The sequence below is a fragment of the Carcharhinus amblyrhynchos genome, chromosome 16 (genome assembly GCF_965287045.1).
Source record: "Carcharhinus amblyrhynchos chromosome 16, sCarAmb.v2.hapA, whole genome shotgun sequence".
Lineage (NCBI taxonomy): Eukaryota > Metazoa > Chordata > Chondrichthyes > Carcharhiniformes > Carcharhinidae > Carcharhinus > Carcharhinus amblyrhynchos.
The window spans coordinates 67,544,665-67,560,673 of NC_137339.1; the positions used below are offsets into that span (position 1 = coordinate 67,544,665).

At 43.1% G+C, this 16,009-nt stretch overlaps 1 protein-coding gene across 1 annotated transcript in view; it reads left to right on the forward strand.

The window, feature by feature from the left end:
* The window catches only part of LOC145353708 (uncharacterized), an 88,899-nt gene that overhangs the window by 32,539 nt on the left and 40,351 nt on the right, over positions 1 to 16,009 (forward strand). Inside the window, exons 11-12 of the mRNA XM_080204476.1 lie at positions 114 to 120; positions 8,463 to 8,553. Coding sequence (XP_080060602.1) covers positions 114 to 120; positions 8,463 to 8,553 — 98 coding nt within the window. The remainder of the gene's footprint in view (positions 1 to 113; positions 121 to 8,462; positions 8,554 to 16,009) is intronic.

A 16,009-nucleotide genomic window follows, 5' to 3' on the forward strand; every position in this document is an offset into this window, starting at 1 on the left:
CACTTCACCCTTCCAGAACTATAGATTTTTGTTACACATAAGCAAAATTAACGCATTTCCCCAATTTTATTTAAACATACTTGGAGTCAATAGTTTCACTTCTGTTTCCGCAGGCAAAAACTTACTTGATGACTTGTAGGGCACTGTTGGTTTGTGAGTCTGTGCAAGAAAGAGGGATGACAACTTCATGAAGATGCTACAAGACATTTCTCCGTCTCTGTATAATTCTCTTACTGCCAGTTCTAAAATTCTCCATTCGGTATTGTATCCTAATCTCTACTGAATTACTTCTTACATTCATGATTTCAGTGAGCATCTTAATTCAATTTGCCTTCTTTCTAATGATTTCAGTCCTCTTCTGAACCCAGTAATCTCCTCCCTTCATATAAACTCTGTTACTGATATACATTGCTCCATCCGAACCTAGCCATCATCAGATTTAATCTTTTGTTCATAACAGCAACTTCACTGTCTCCCATCTGTTTTTTGCCCTTGCAGTGGTGCTGATCTTTGTTTCAACAGCAAATTGGCACACAGATTTTTGCTATCCACCATAAAAGGTCACATCAAACATCACATATCTGTGCCAAAATTACCAAGTTGCTCTGGGATCATTGTGGATCGTAATGATCCATTCTTTTTCGCATCTCCCATCTCATGCAATATAAGGCAATGTTATCCCTATTTATTCAACATTTAATCCTTGGTTTCATTCTGGTAAAGGGGAAATTGAACCACTTTTTCACCTCTTTGTACTCCAAGCTCCTTCAGATAAACACCAACATCCCATTAGACATTTTAATATTTCTACCGTCTGTGTTAACTATTTATATAGTTGGATTGCCAAATTTCTTTCTTTTTTATGTCCTGGTTTACACCATACCAGGACTGCCATGTACAGGTATTGGAACACGACCTAAGTACATTTATTTGTATCTTATGACGTCATTGACTGTAAAATTGCACATGTAGTTAAACTTAGAATCCTGTATACTATATGATAGTCTCTGATGCTCAGCATGATGCCCTTTATAAGTCCTCACAATAGAGACCCCTTCTGTAAATTAGCTGAAATGTTGTGAAACTCAACTTTTATGTGGTTAGCCCTGCTGTAAATAAGAAAATACTTAAAAAAATAATGCCTTGATGAACAATATGTCATTGGAGAAATAAGTTGAGGTGGGACGGTCCCATGAGGATAGGTTGGTTTGACTGGACCTGCATTCACTGGAGATTAGAAGGATGAGAAGAGTTCTGATTCAAACATATACAATTATAACAGGGACTTGATAGACTAGGGAGGATGTTTTCCCTTGTTGGGGAATCGAGAGCCAGGGGACACAGTCTCAGGATACGGAGTAGACCATTTAGGACTGAGATGAGGAAACCTTCTTCACTCAAAGAGTGGTCAACCTGTTGAATTTCTATCCACAGAAGGCTGTGGAGGCCAAGTCACTGAATATATTAGATTTATTTTTTAGATTTTAATGATGTTAGGGAATATGGGAAGAAAGCAGGAACATGGCATCTAGATTAAGGATCAGCCATGATTATTACTACTGGTGGAGCAGGCTCTGAGGGCCAAATGGTTGCCTCCTGCTCCGAGTTCCTATGTTTCCATAATGGGTTAACAGTGAGGAACTAAAGCAGAAGCTAATTGTTAGCACCCTTAGGGAAATATAGAATTTGTTTAGGGGAAGTTACTATTTCCGACTGAATGAGTGAAAGAAATGGGAACAAAACCACAGTGAAAATAAAGAAAATTAAATAGCTGTTGGAAATGAGAGGCAAACCCAAACATTTCATGAATATTCATTTAAAATTTTTTAATTCCGCTTAATGTTAATCCTGCTATGCAAATCAGCTTTCCTTCACTGTACTCAGCAGTGTGTTTGATAAAGGATTCCTTTGTCAGAATCAAGCAACAGCAACACAACCCAGCAAAGCAATGGATGGTCAGATATTTCCTGAAATGTATGGGTTTAGAGAGATAGACTGAAAGCAAGACAGAGAGGTATTTCAGATTTTACAAATAGGCAGAAAAAATAGAATTTGTACATTTATATAAACCAATTGTTAGGCCACAGTTTCACTGATGCATTTGATTTTACGCATCGTATTATAAAGAAAACAGCAACCTTAGAATCCGAATAGTTTAGCAATACTTTGCCTTTAAGAAATGTATTTTAATCATGTTTCTTTGCAGGTTTTTTCAAGCAGCTCATAGCATTTTATTTTGGCATCAGTTTGTCTGTAACTAGTGTCCTCTAATTGTTAGAGAAAATAATATAATGAACATCATGTTTATTTTTAACCTGGACTGATGCCGTGTCCTGGAGTTCTATGATTCTTTTGCAATTGTTGTGTGGAGCATGATTGACAGGTCAGGTGATGACTGGGGACAGTGTTTTTTTGCAGAAAAGTCCAAGGTTTTGGTTTCTTTTTTTAATCAGCTGTTCGTTGGACTTGAGACAGAGAGCATTGTGTCTTGATTTCTCCTCTCACTGCAGTTGGAAATTCTGCTGTCTGTGAGTTGTTGTCAGAAGCTGGTGGAGGCAAGCAGTGTCTCTGTCTGTCTGTCTGTCTGTCTGCCTGTCTCTCTCTCTCTTTCTCTCTGTCTCTGTCTCCCTCTTTCCAGTGGCTTTTTCAAAAGTTCCAAGACTGGGAAGCCTCCGAGGTTTGATCCAACATTCAAAGGACCAAATCGCAGCATGATGTAAGCATACTTACTTTTTGTTCCAAGTCTAGAAAGGAGTGTACATTTGTGGGTGTTGTTTGACTTGGAACATCAGAGTTAACTGGCTGTTAAGGTTTATACTATATCATGTTCGATTATTGTAATTTGTAAAAGTTACTTTTTCTTATTGTGTTGTAACTGTGTGCTGAAATAAACTTTGTTTGATAAAAAGCTTTCTAGTGAGTCACTTGAATCATACCTGGAGTGAAAAACCTTATGCTCATTCATGCCAAATTCAAAGGTAGAAACTTAGGGTCTAGGCTATCTTAATAAAATACCTTGGGGCTTCTGACCTGTGTCTCAACAACAGTGTATATCCCTGAATATGGTAGTAGATATCAAAATCTATATATCTCAAAATCACATTTTATCAAATTCTTTCATGACCAATCGCTGGATCAATAACTTCATCAGATTTACTATTATTTATAACTATTTACAGATAAATGTGTGCACAGTTGAGAATGAGATTTTGATATAGAGTCATAGGGGTTTACAGCATGGAATCAGGCTCTTCAGCCCAACTTGTCCATGCCGCCCTTTTTTTTAAACCCCTAACTTAATTTCAATTGCCTGAATTTGGCCGATATCCCTCTATACCCATCTTATCCATGTAATTGTCTAAATGTTTTTTAAAAGACAACATTGTACTTGCTTCTACTACTACCTCTGGCAGCTTATTCCAGACACTCACCATCCTCTGGACACTTTTGTATCTCTCCCCTCTCACCTTAAACCTATGTCCTCTAGTTTTAGACTCCCCTATTTTTGGGAAAAGATATTACTATCTAGCTGATCTGTGCCCCTCTATTTTATAAACCTCTACAAGATCACCCCTCAGCCTCCTGCGCTCCAGAGGAAAAAATCCCTGTCTATCCAGCCTCTCCTTATAACCCAAACCATCAAGTCCCAGTAGCATCCTAGTAAATCTTTTCCGCACTCTTTCTAATTTAATAATATCCTTTCTATAATAGGGTAACCAAAACTGTGCGCAGTATTCCAAGTGTGACCTTACCAATGTCTTGTACAACTTCAACAAGATGTCCCAACTCCTGTATTCAGTGTTCTGACCGATGAAATCAAGCATGCCGAATGCCTTCTTCACCAATCTGTCCATATGTGACTCCACTTTCAAGGAGCTATTAAATGTACTCCTAGATCTCTTTGTTCTGTAACTCTCCCCAGCGCCCTACCATTATCTAAGTCCTGCCCTGGTTCAATCTGCCAAAATGCATCATAAGAACATAACATAAGAACATAAGAAATAGGAGCAGGAGTAGGCCAACTAGCCCTTCGAGCCTGCCCCGCCATTCAGTAAGATCATGGCTGATCTGTCTTGGCTCAGTTCCACATTCCCGCCCTCTCCCCATAACCCTTAATCCCCTCTCTTATCAAAAACCCATCAACCCGCGTCTTAAAAATATTTAGCGAGGTAGCCTCCATCACTTCAACGGGCAGAGAATTCCAGAGATTCACCACCCTTTGAGTGAAGAAGTTCCTCCTCAACTCCGTTCTAAACCGCCCCCCCTTTGTCTTGAGGCTGTGCCCCCTAGTCCTACTATCCTTTCTGAGCGGGAAGAGTCTCTCCACCTCTATCCTATCCATCCCATTCATCATCTTATATGTCTCAATGAGTTCTCCCCTCATTCTTCTAAACTCTAACGAGTACAAGCCTAGTTTATTCAGCCTGTCCTCATAGCTCAACCCCCTCAACTCCGGCATCAGCCTAGTAAACCTCCTCTGCACTCCCTCCAAGGCCAAAATATCCTTGCGTAAGTACGGCGCCCAAAACTGCACACAGTACTCCAGCTGCGGCCTCACCAATGCCCTATACAGCCGCAGCAAGACCTCCCTACTTTTATATTCAATCCCCCTCGCGATGAAGGCCAGCATCCCATTCGCCTTCCTGACCACCTGCAAGCTGGGTTTTTGCGACTCATGCACAAGGTCCCTCTGCACCGTCGCCTGCTGCAGTTTTTCTCCACGTAAGTAATAATCCTTCCTACCATTATTCCTACCAAAGTGGACCACCTCGCACTTGCCAACATTAAATTCCATCTGCCATTTCCTGGCCCATTCGCCCAACCTATCTAGATCCTTCTGTAGACTCTCACACCCTCCGCACAATTTGCCTTTCCACCAATTTTGGTGTCATCAGCAAATTTTGACACCCTACACTCGGTTCCCTCCTCCAGATCATCTATATAAATGGTAAATAGCTGAGGCCCCAGCACTGACCCCTGGGGCACTCCACTAGTCACTATCCGCCAATCCGAATAGCACCCATTGACCCCCACTCTCTGCCTCCTATTTGACAACCAGTCCTCTATCCACGCTAACACCCTACCCCCAACTCCATGCCCCCTTACCTTCTGCAATAACCTCTTGTGAGGTACTTTGTCAAACGCCTTCTGAAAATCAAGAAAGACCACATCCACCGGCTCTCCTCTATCCACCGCCCTAGACACATCCTCATAGAACTCCAGTAAATTTGTCAGACATGACTTCCCTTTAATGAAACCGTGCTGTGTCTGCTCTATCAAGCAATTCCCCTCAAGATGCCTCGCTATTTCCTCCTTGATGACGGATTCTAACATTTTACCTACAACAGACGTTAAACTAACAGGCCTATAATTCCCCGCCTTTTGCCTGGCATCCTTCTTAAACAACAGCGTAACATTAGCCGTTTTCCAATCATCTGGCACTTCCCCGAAATCCAGCGAAGTCTGGAAAATAACCACCAAGGCATCCACTATCACCTCCGCCATTTCTTTCAGGACCCTCGGATGCATTCCATCCGGTCCTGGACTTGTCCACAATCAGCCCCTCCAGTCTGTCGAGCACCGCCTCTCTAGTAACAGTAATGTCATCGAGACCCTCCAGTCCTACCACCTTTCCATCTCTAACATCCGGCAAATTATTCACGTCCTCCTCCGTGAAGACTGAAACAAAAAAGTTATTCAAGACCTCAGCCATTTCCCCATCCCCTACCACTAAGTCCCCCTTCTCATCCTCTAAGGGACACCTCGCATTTGTTAAACTAAACTCCATCTGCCATTCATCAGCCCACTGGCCCAATTGATCAAGATTCCATTGCAATCGGAGATAGCATTTTTCACTGTCCACTATGCCACCAATCTTGGTATCATCTGCAAACTTACTAATCATGTCTCCTATATTCTCAACCAAATCATTAATATAAATGACAAACAACAATGGACCGAGCGCTGATCCCTGAGGCACGCCACTGGTCACAGGTCTCCAGTTTGAAAAAATAACTGTCTACAACCAACCTCTGGCTTCTGTCAAGGAGCCAATTTTGTATCCATTTAGATACTTCACCCTGGATCCCGTGAGATTTAACCTTATGCAACAACCTCCATGCGGTATCTTGTCAAAGGCCTTGCAAAAGTTCATGTAGACAACATCAACTGCACTGCCCTCATCTACCTTCTTGGTTACCCCTTCAAAAAACTCAATCAAATTTGTGAGATATGATTTTCCACTCACAAAGCCATGCTGACTGTCCCTAATCAGTCCTTGTGTCTCTAAATACCTGTAGATCCTATCTCTCAAAATACCTTTCAAAAACTTACCCACCACAGATGTGAGGCACACTGGCCTGTAGTTTCCAGGCTTTTCCGTGCAGCCCTTTTTAAACAAAGGCACAACATTTGCCACTCTCCAATCTTCAGGCATCTCACCTATGACTATAGATGATTCAAATACCTCGGCTGGGGGACCTGCAATTTCCACCCTAGCCTCCCACAGTGTCCTAGGATACACTTCATTAGGTCCTGGGGATTTATCTACCTTCATGCCCAGGGATTTATCTACCTCCTTTTCTGTAATATGTACACTCCTCAAGACATCACTATTTATTTCTCCACGATCCCTAACATCCTTGCATTTCTCAACAGTAAATATTGATGAGAAATATTCATTTAGGATCTCACCCATCTCTTGTGGACCCACACATAGATGACCTTGTTGATCCTTAAGAGGCCCTACTCGCTCCCTTGTTACTTTTTTGCCCTTTATGTATTTGTACAAGCTCTTTGAATTCTCCTTTGCCTCGTCTGCCAAAACAATCTTGTGTTCCCTTTTCGCCCTTCTAATTTCTCTCTTAACTCTACTACTGCAACCCCTACACTCCAAGGGATTCATTTGATTCCAGCTGCCTATGCATGTCATGTGCCTCTTTCTTCTACTTGACCATGGGCCTCAATATCCTGAATCATCCAGGGTTCCCTACTTCTGCCAGCCTTGCCCTTCATTCCTAAAGGAATGTGTTTACCCTGCACCCTGGTTAACACATTTTTGAAAGCCTGTCACTTAGCAGACGTCCCTTTGCCTTCCCACAGACTCCCACAATTAGCTGCCTGATACCATCAAAATTGGCCTTGCCCCAACTTAGAATTTTAACTTTTGGGCCAGACTTATCATTCTCCATAGTTATCTTAAAACTAATGGAATTATGGCCACTGGTCCCAAAGTGATCCCTCAGTAACACTTCTGTCACTTGCCCTTCCTTATTTCCCAAGAGGAGGTCAAGTTTTGCCCCTCTCTGGTTGGGCCAGCCACATACTGAATGAGAAATTGCTCCTGAATACACTCAACAAATTTCTTTCCATCCAACCTTCTAATACTATGGCTGTCCCAGTCAATGTCGGGAAAGTTAAAATCGCCAACTCTTACCACCCTATTTTTCTTGGCGCTATCTGTAATCTCCTTACATATTTGCTCCTCAATTTCCCACCGACTATTTGGGGACCTATAGTACAACCCTATCAAAGTGATTTCCCCCTTCTTATTTCTCAGTTCTACCCATGTAGACTCAGTAGTTGAACTCTTGGATATATCCCTTCTCAGTACGGCCGTGGTGTTTTCTCTAATCAAAGTGCAACTCCCCTCCTCTGTTACCTCGTGTTCTATCTTTCCTGTAGCATCTGTGCCTGGAACATTGAGCTGCCAGTCCTGTCCCTCCCTTAGCCATGATTCAGTAATTGCTATCATATCCCAGTCCCACGTAATTATCCATGCCCTGAGTTCATCTGCTTTGGCCATTCGGCCTCTTGCATTGAAATAAATGCTGTTTAATCTGGACTTCCCTTGCTCTCTATCTTGCTTTTGCCTGATCTGTCTGTTACTAGGATTACTGATTCTGCCTTTACTATTTAATGTGCTCTGTTTAAATTTTGTGCTGTCCTCAACCTGTCTCCCTACTGCTTTGGATCCTACGTCCCTGCCAAACTAGTTTAAGCCCTCCTGAGTGGCTCGAGCAAATCTCCCCACCAGGTTGTTAGTCTCCTTCCAGTTCAGGTGTAACCTGACCCTTTTGAACAGATCAGCTGTTCCCCAGAAAAGATCCCAATGATCTAAAACTCTAAATCCCTGCCCTCTGCACCAGCTCTCATGCCACGCATTCATCTGCCTAATCTCCCTATTTCTACTCTCAGTAACATGTGGCACCAGTAGCAGTCCTCAAATTACTCCCTTTGAGGTCCTGCAGTTTTAGCCTTATGCCTAACTCTCTATATTCATACTTCAGGACCACATCCCTTTTCCTACCTATGTCATTGGTACCAATATGTACAACAACCTCTGGCTGCTCACCCTCCCCCTTAGGAATGTCCTGCAATCGCTCAGAGACATCCTTGAGGCAATACATCATTTTGGAGTTTCAATTGTGGCCACAAAAATGCCTGTCTGTGCCTCTAACTAGCGAGTTCCCTATTACTACTACTCGCTTGCTCTTTGCTCGACCTTGTCCCACAGCGGAACCAGCTGTGGTGCCACAGGCCTGGCTGCTGTTGGTACTTCCCCCAAACATGCTATCCCCCTCAACAGTAACCAAAACGATATACCTGTTTGAAAGGAGAATAGGCATAGGAGGCTCCTGCACTACCTGTCTGCCTCTCCTGGCGGTCATCCATCTACCTGTCTGAATGTCTGGTGTGACAACCTCCCAGTAACTAATAAGAACATAAGAACATAAGAAATAGGAGCAGGAGTCGGCCATCTAGCTCTTCGAACCTGTCCCGCCGTTCAATAAGATCATGGCTGATCTGTCGTGGCTCAGTTCCACTTTCCCGCCCTCTCCCCATAACCTTTAATCCCCTCTCTTATCAAAAACCCATCAACCCACGTCTTAAAAATATTTAGCGAGGCAGCCTCCACCACTGTCTATCACACTCTCTGCCTTCTGTATCCTCCGCAATGCATCCACCTGCCGCTCTAACCGAACAATGCGGTCTGTGAGGAGCTGCAAGTGGAAATACTTCCTGCAGACAAAGTTGTCAGGGAGACTAGATTCCTCCCTAATTACCCATATCTAGCAGGAGAAGCATACCATTGCCCTAACTGTCATACTGCCCTTGTAATAGAAGGATCAAAGAATTTCAACTCACCTCTCCCTTGCTTATGGTCCTCCTGCCAATGTTTTTTTTATTTCAAAAATATTCTTTATTCATAAAAAAACTCTCAAATAGACAATTGCAAAACAACAGAGCCAAAAATTACAAACAGGGCAAAAACAGAATAATTTTTTTTCTGTACAATACTATGCTTATTTACATGACATTACATTCATTAGATTTCATTACTTAAAACTATATACATGCCTCAGCTTTTACTGTGTGCTGTTATTTTTCAGATTAGCACACAGTTACGCAAGGCCGAGGGTATTCTGCAGTTCCTGGGCCCTTGGTCTGCCTTGGTTGAAAGGCTTTACAGTGTGGCCTTTCCCCATTGTGCCTTTGCAGCAACTGTCCCAAGCTTGAGCATGCCCCTCAGCATGTAGTCCTGGACCTTGGAATATGCCAATCTGCAACACTCGGTCAAGGACAAATCTTTGCACTGGAAGATCAGCAAGTTTCGGGCCAACCAAAGTGTGTCCTTCACCGAATTGATGACCCTCCAGCAGCAGCTGATATTTGCCTCAGTGTGCGTCCCCGGAAACAGCCCGTAGAGCACAGAGTCCTGCGTCACTGAGCTGCTCGGGATGAACCTTGACAAATACCACTGCATCTCACTCCAGACCTTCTTTGCAAAGGCGCATTCCACAAGGAGGTGTGCGACCGTCTCATCACCCCCGCAGCTACTTCAAGGGCAGCATGCGGTGATGTTGAGACCTTAAGCGTGCATAAAGGATCTGATGGGGAGTGTTCTTCTCACCACCAGCCAAGCCAGGTCTTGGTGCTTCTTTGTGAGTTCTGGTGATGAGGCATTCTGCCAGATGACATTGACAGGCTGCTCAGGGAATCATCCACCATCCCCTTTTCTTTCAGGGCCTCAAGGACATTACACACTGACCACTGCTTGATCGCCATTTGGTCAAAGGTGTGTTTGTGGAAAAATTTCTCCACGATGGACAGGTGCTGCAGTACTGTCCAACCATGTAGAGTGTTCTGCGGCAGTGTGGCCAGACCCATCCTCCGCAACACTTGGGACACGTAGAACCTCAAACATCCCTGCTTCTGATCTTATGAAGGCCATTGATGAAGCAGCTGAAGATATTTGGGCCGAGACACTACTCTGAGGAACTCCTGCAGTGATGTCCTGGAACTGAGATGATTGAACTCTTCCTCTGTGCTAGGTATGACTCCATCCAGTGACTGTCTATAACAGCTTCAGTTCAGGATCCAGTCGCAGAGGGAGAAGCTGAAGCCCAGACTATGCTGTTTGGAGATGATTTTTATGGGAATAATAATGTTGAAGGCTGAGCTGTTGTCAATAAATAAGAGTCTGACAGACTCTTGTCAATAAATAAAAGTCGGGCGGACCAAAGTGCATCCTTCACCAAATTGATGACCTCCAGCAGCAGTTTGAAAAACAGCCCGTAGAGCAGAGTCCTGCATCACCGAACTGCTCGGGATGAACAGGCGAAGGTGATTGGCGGTTGCAGGTAACATTTGCATTGCTGCAGGCACTGCGACCAGGTGGGTTTCTGGGAGACACCTTCCGATTTCAAGTGAAAGCAAGAATCCAGGTGAGGGCAGCAGAGGGATGAAGGTAATTGGTGGTTGTAGGTAACATTTGCATATGTGCAGTCACTGTGACCAGGAGGTAGTTTTCAAGGAGCTGCTCTGAAGGGACAGTGAAGTGCAAATACTACTTCAGGAAGCTTGACACCATCCAGGATAAAACAATCTACACCTCTACACTCCTTCTACAAACATTCATTCCCTCCTCCACCACCAACAAATAGTGGCAGCAGTGCACACCATCTATATGATGTACTGCAGGAATACATCAATGGGAGCAACTCCCAAACCAATTACCACTATTATCCAGAAGAACAAGATCAAAAGACAAATGGGAACACCACCACTTGGAAATTTCCCTCCAAGACATTCACTTTCCTAACTTGGAAAAATATCACCATTCATTCACTGTCAGTGGATGAAAACCTTGGAACTTCCTCCCTAACAGCACTGTTGGTGTGCCAACACAAATGGAACTGCAATACAAGAATGCAGATCAGCGCCACCTTGCAGCCTGGAAGCCCTGGATGAATCTGTATCTGGGGTCACCATTGATGGATGTCAGAGCAGCTTTCTCAAAGGTCAACCTACGAGAAGCGACCAGCCCAGATGGGACGAGCACTCAGATCCTGCACAGATCAGTTGGCAAGGATATTTGCAGATATCTTCAACCTCTCTTCACATCATTCTGAGGTTTCTATCTGCTTTAAGAAGACAACCATCATCACTGTACCTAATAAAAACCAAGCAGCGTGCCTTAATGACTATCGGCCAGTGGCTCTGACAGCCATCATTATGAAGTGCATCAAAAGGCTAGTCATGGCACGAATCAATTCCAGCCTCCCAGATTACCTGGATCCACTACAGTTTGCCTACTGCTGCAACAGGTTCACAGCAGACACCATCTCCCTGGTCCTGCACTCAATCCTGGAACACATAGATAACAAAAATACCAATGTCAGAGTCTTATTTATTGACAACAGCTCAGCCTTCAACACTATTATTCCCATAAAAATCATCTCTAAACACCATGGTCTGGGCCTCAGCTTCTGCCTCTGCGATTGGATCCTGAACTTCCTAACTCACAGACCGTATCTGCAAGGATAGGCAATAACACCTCCTTCATGATCATCCTCAACACTGGTGCACCAGAAGGCTGTGTTCTCAGCTCCCTACTATACTCCTTATACACCTATGACTGTGCAGCCAAATTCCCCTCCAGTTCAATTTTCAAGTTTGCTGATAACACCACTGTCATGGGTCGGATCTCAAACAATGACGAGACAGAGTACAGGAATGAAACAAAGAATCTAATGAACTGGTACGGCGACAATCATCTCTCCCTCAATGTCAACAAAATGAAGAAGATTGTCATCAGCTTCAGGAAGCGTAAAGGAGAACATGCCCCTGTCTACATCAAAGGGGACGAAGTAGAAAGTGTTAAGATCTTCAAATTTTTAGTTGTCCAGATCACCAACAACTGTGTGGTCCCCCTGACACTATAGTTAAGAAAACCCACCAACGTCTCTACTTTCTCAGAAGATTAAGGAAATTTGGCACGCCAACCACAACTCTCACCAAATTTACAGATACTCCACAGAAAGCATTCTTTCTGTTTGTAATACAGCTTGGTATGACTCCTGCTCTACCCAAGACAGCAAGTAGCAATAAAAGGTCATGAATGTAGCCCAATCCATCACGCAAACCAGCCTCCCATTCATCAACTCTGTCTACACTTCCCGCTACCTCAGCAAAGCAGCCAGCATAATTAAGGACCCCACGCACCCCGGAGTTTCTGTCTTCCACCTTCTTCCATCAAGAAAAAGATACTCTGAGGTCACATACCAACCGATTCAAGAACAATTCTTTCCCTGCTGCTATCAGAATTTTGAATGGACCTACCTTGCATTAAGTTGATCTTTCTCTAAACCCAAGCTGTGACTATAGCACTCTGCACTCTCTCATTTTCTTCTCTATGAACGGTATGCTCTGTCTGTATAGTGTGCAAGAAATAATACTTTTCACTGTGCTAATACATGTGACAGTAATAACTCAAATCAAATCAAATTCTCAAGTGCAAGTAGGGGCGATCAATAAATGCTACCCTAGCTGGTGACACCCACAGTCCATATGGGAATTCAAAAATCAAGAGCATTATATCTTTGACTGGTCAGGACCATAATCATTCCTTATCCTGCGACTATTTTGCATATTTGAACACAGTCAACAAAATCATCACTGTCAATGACTGACACAATGGGATTGCTATTCCTTAATTTCACTCATCCCAATTTAATTCTTGGCAGTTAATTTCCAGGAATGCCTAGTCTTTTCTCATGCTGCAGCTTTTATCCATGAATTAACCCACTGGACTTTGCCTGGACGTGCTTTGTTTTAATCTACAAGCTAACATCCAATAACAGCCTTGATTTGATTTATTATTGTCACATGTATTAGTATACAGTGAAAAGTATTGTCTGTTGTGCGCTACACAGACAAAGCATACTGTATATAGCGAAGGAAAGGATGCAGCATGTAGTGTTATAATCATAGCTAGAATGCAGAAAAAGATGAATTTAATGTGAAGTAGGTCCATTCAAAAGACTGAAGGCAGTAGGGAAGAAGCTGTTCTTGAGTTGACTGATAGGTGACCTCAGACTTTTGTTGTCTGAGGTCACCTATCAATAATCGCCCCGGTGTTCTTTGAGTAGACGACAATTCGTCGTCTGAGATGTGCTTCTCTCTTTTTTCTACATTAACTACTTCATCGAGGCCGAAAGTTAAATAAATACTTTTGGTGAATTATTTTTATGAGATCAATGTGGAAAGCGGGTATCTGATGGTTGTGGATTTGCTAAAGGAAGGATCTCACATGAAAATTCTCAACTGAAAATGACTGGTGTGACAAAGAGACATGGACCTGTGGAAAGAATGGCCTTCCTCTCTAAATCGGTTTTGTAATGAATCATATGCTCGGTTTAGATTTGTTTATTTCTGAGCCAGGGCCGAATTATGAACTGTATGAGGCAGCTGGGTTGAAAAACAAAAAGATGCTGGTCAGATTGGAGAACTGTGCAAAACTGATTGGATTATGGGTCAATAGAATCGGACAATGTAGCCGGAAAGTTACCGAAGAACAAAGATGGAGGTTTGTGATAGCTGAAATCCAAACCATAGAAATAACTGATTATTCATTGTTGGGTAAATGCAGTTACTTCCTGATTTATAGTGAAATTAGATGAAGAACACCAGGATTCAAATGTACAGGCAGTGGTGAGGAAATTATCTTATTTCATTGAACTGGGCGGAGGTCTCTTGAGTGTCAAGGTCTGGGTAGAAGTCAGCAAAGTCAGAGATATTTTCGAGATATTACGCTGCAGATTTCATGAATTTGTACTGTGCGACTTCGCGTAGCTCAGCGACTGGGATTCCAAGTTTAGGGAAGTTAGAGAATGAGTTTGTGCAAGAACTGTTACCTTCGTTAATCATTTCAATACATCCATTCCCTTTCTGCCTGTCTCATCTCTCTGCTTGTCTTCAATCCCATTAAATTTCTCTGTCTCTATCAGTCTTAGCCTATCCGTCTCTGCCATTTCCTCTCTATCTCGCTCTGTCCACATTTCTGCCACAGTGAGACTCTCTCCCTGTCTTTCACTTGTCCGCTCGCCTCATGCTCCATCCCACACTGTAAATCTCTCCCTGTCCCTGTGCACAGCTTGTGAGACTAATAGCCCTAAACCGAACAGGTTCTGAGAAACAGGGTAGAAAAAAGATGGGACCTCTTCCCTATCTGTTCCTTAGGTTTGAATGTATTCTGTGCTCCTCTTTCAGGGTCATGTTGCCGTCGGAGACAACAGCTCTTTTCCTCCTGCCTCTTCTGTCTTTCCCTTGGTCAATTCTTTTTACGTTAAACACAGTTGTGCTGGCACTTCCGCTGCACCCATCAAGTTCCCCTGACCTCATGAACATTTCAACCTGAACTTTCAAAGTCATTGCATCGGAATCGATGCTCCAGTGGACGGTTTATTGGGTGAACATTTTAATCGTTCCCTAAATGATGAAAGCAGTCACTAAGATCATTGACAGAATTCGAAATATCATGTAGCTGCAATTGCTTTCCGTAGCATAATAATTACACATTTAAATTGTAAGATTCCACGGCTAGATTAGAAATGTACAAAGATGATACGAATATTGCAGCTGATAAATATCAAAAAAGACTGAATTTTCTATGGAAATGAGAGATTCAGCAGCTTTCTAAAAGAGGTTCTTGTAATGTCGAAGGCATTTAAAACATAGCAAGTCTAGAGAACATGTTTCAACTTGAGTTTAACATTCAGAATCCTAAATATAAGCTCGACATAGAAAGGCTCCAAGGGACGTGTGTGGTACTTTAATAATATCCTTGATCCTGAGCCAGAAGCTCTGGCTTCAAGTTTCACTGCACAATGGAATATCGAAAAGGCAACGGCAAACCATTGCAGCATCTTTCCAACTAAAATCATGGATTTTATCTGTGGTCGTCAATCCGGATCTTAGGGCGTGAAGCACCGAGGGACGAGGTCCTACAGCCGGAGAGTGTTTACTGCGTGAAACTTAGCAGCACAGGGATCGGTTGAGGTGGGTAAGAGGTAGTTTCGGAGAGTTGGCACAGACTCGATGGGCTGAATGGCCTCTTTCTACACTGTAGGGGTCCTATCGTTCGAATATTCTGTTCACATTGTCCCACTTTAAAACAATCACTGATTCTTCTTCTATTGCCATTAAAATCCATAGACAATAATGTGTTTCCACAACTCGCAAACCTGCAGAACAAACACAAATTCATGCTGTGGAACTTACTCAGTTAAAGCTTCTGCTAATGAACACATCTTCCCTTCCAACTTTGCACGTCTAGTCAATTCTTCCTGAAACAATTCACAGAAACTTCCTAGCAAAAATAACTGCCGAGTGAGTGTAATTTTGAGATCAAAATATTTCTAAGTGGAATTTCTAAACTCTAAAAACCAAGTTATTTTCAGGAATGCTTTGAGCAATTGTTATTTTCGCGGCAGGCTGCTATAGTGAGATAGGAAGTGGCAAATATCAGTTGCAGAACCTCTTCTACGGAACAAGTGGTTGCACCATTCCCCCGACTAACCGCATCTGAGCTGTTATGGCCAGCTTGAATTTAGAGAAACGGATTGTGACACACAACCAGCTGGTGTCTCATCTGGCTGAAAGGGAAGCACGCTTTGCTTCAATTTCGCCACGACCGCCTGCGGTTTTACACAGGCAGTGACCAACC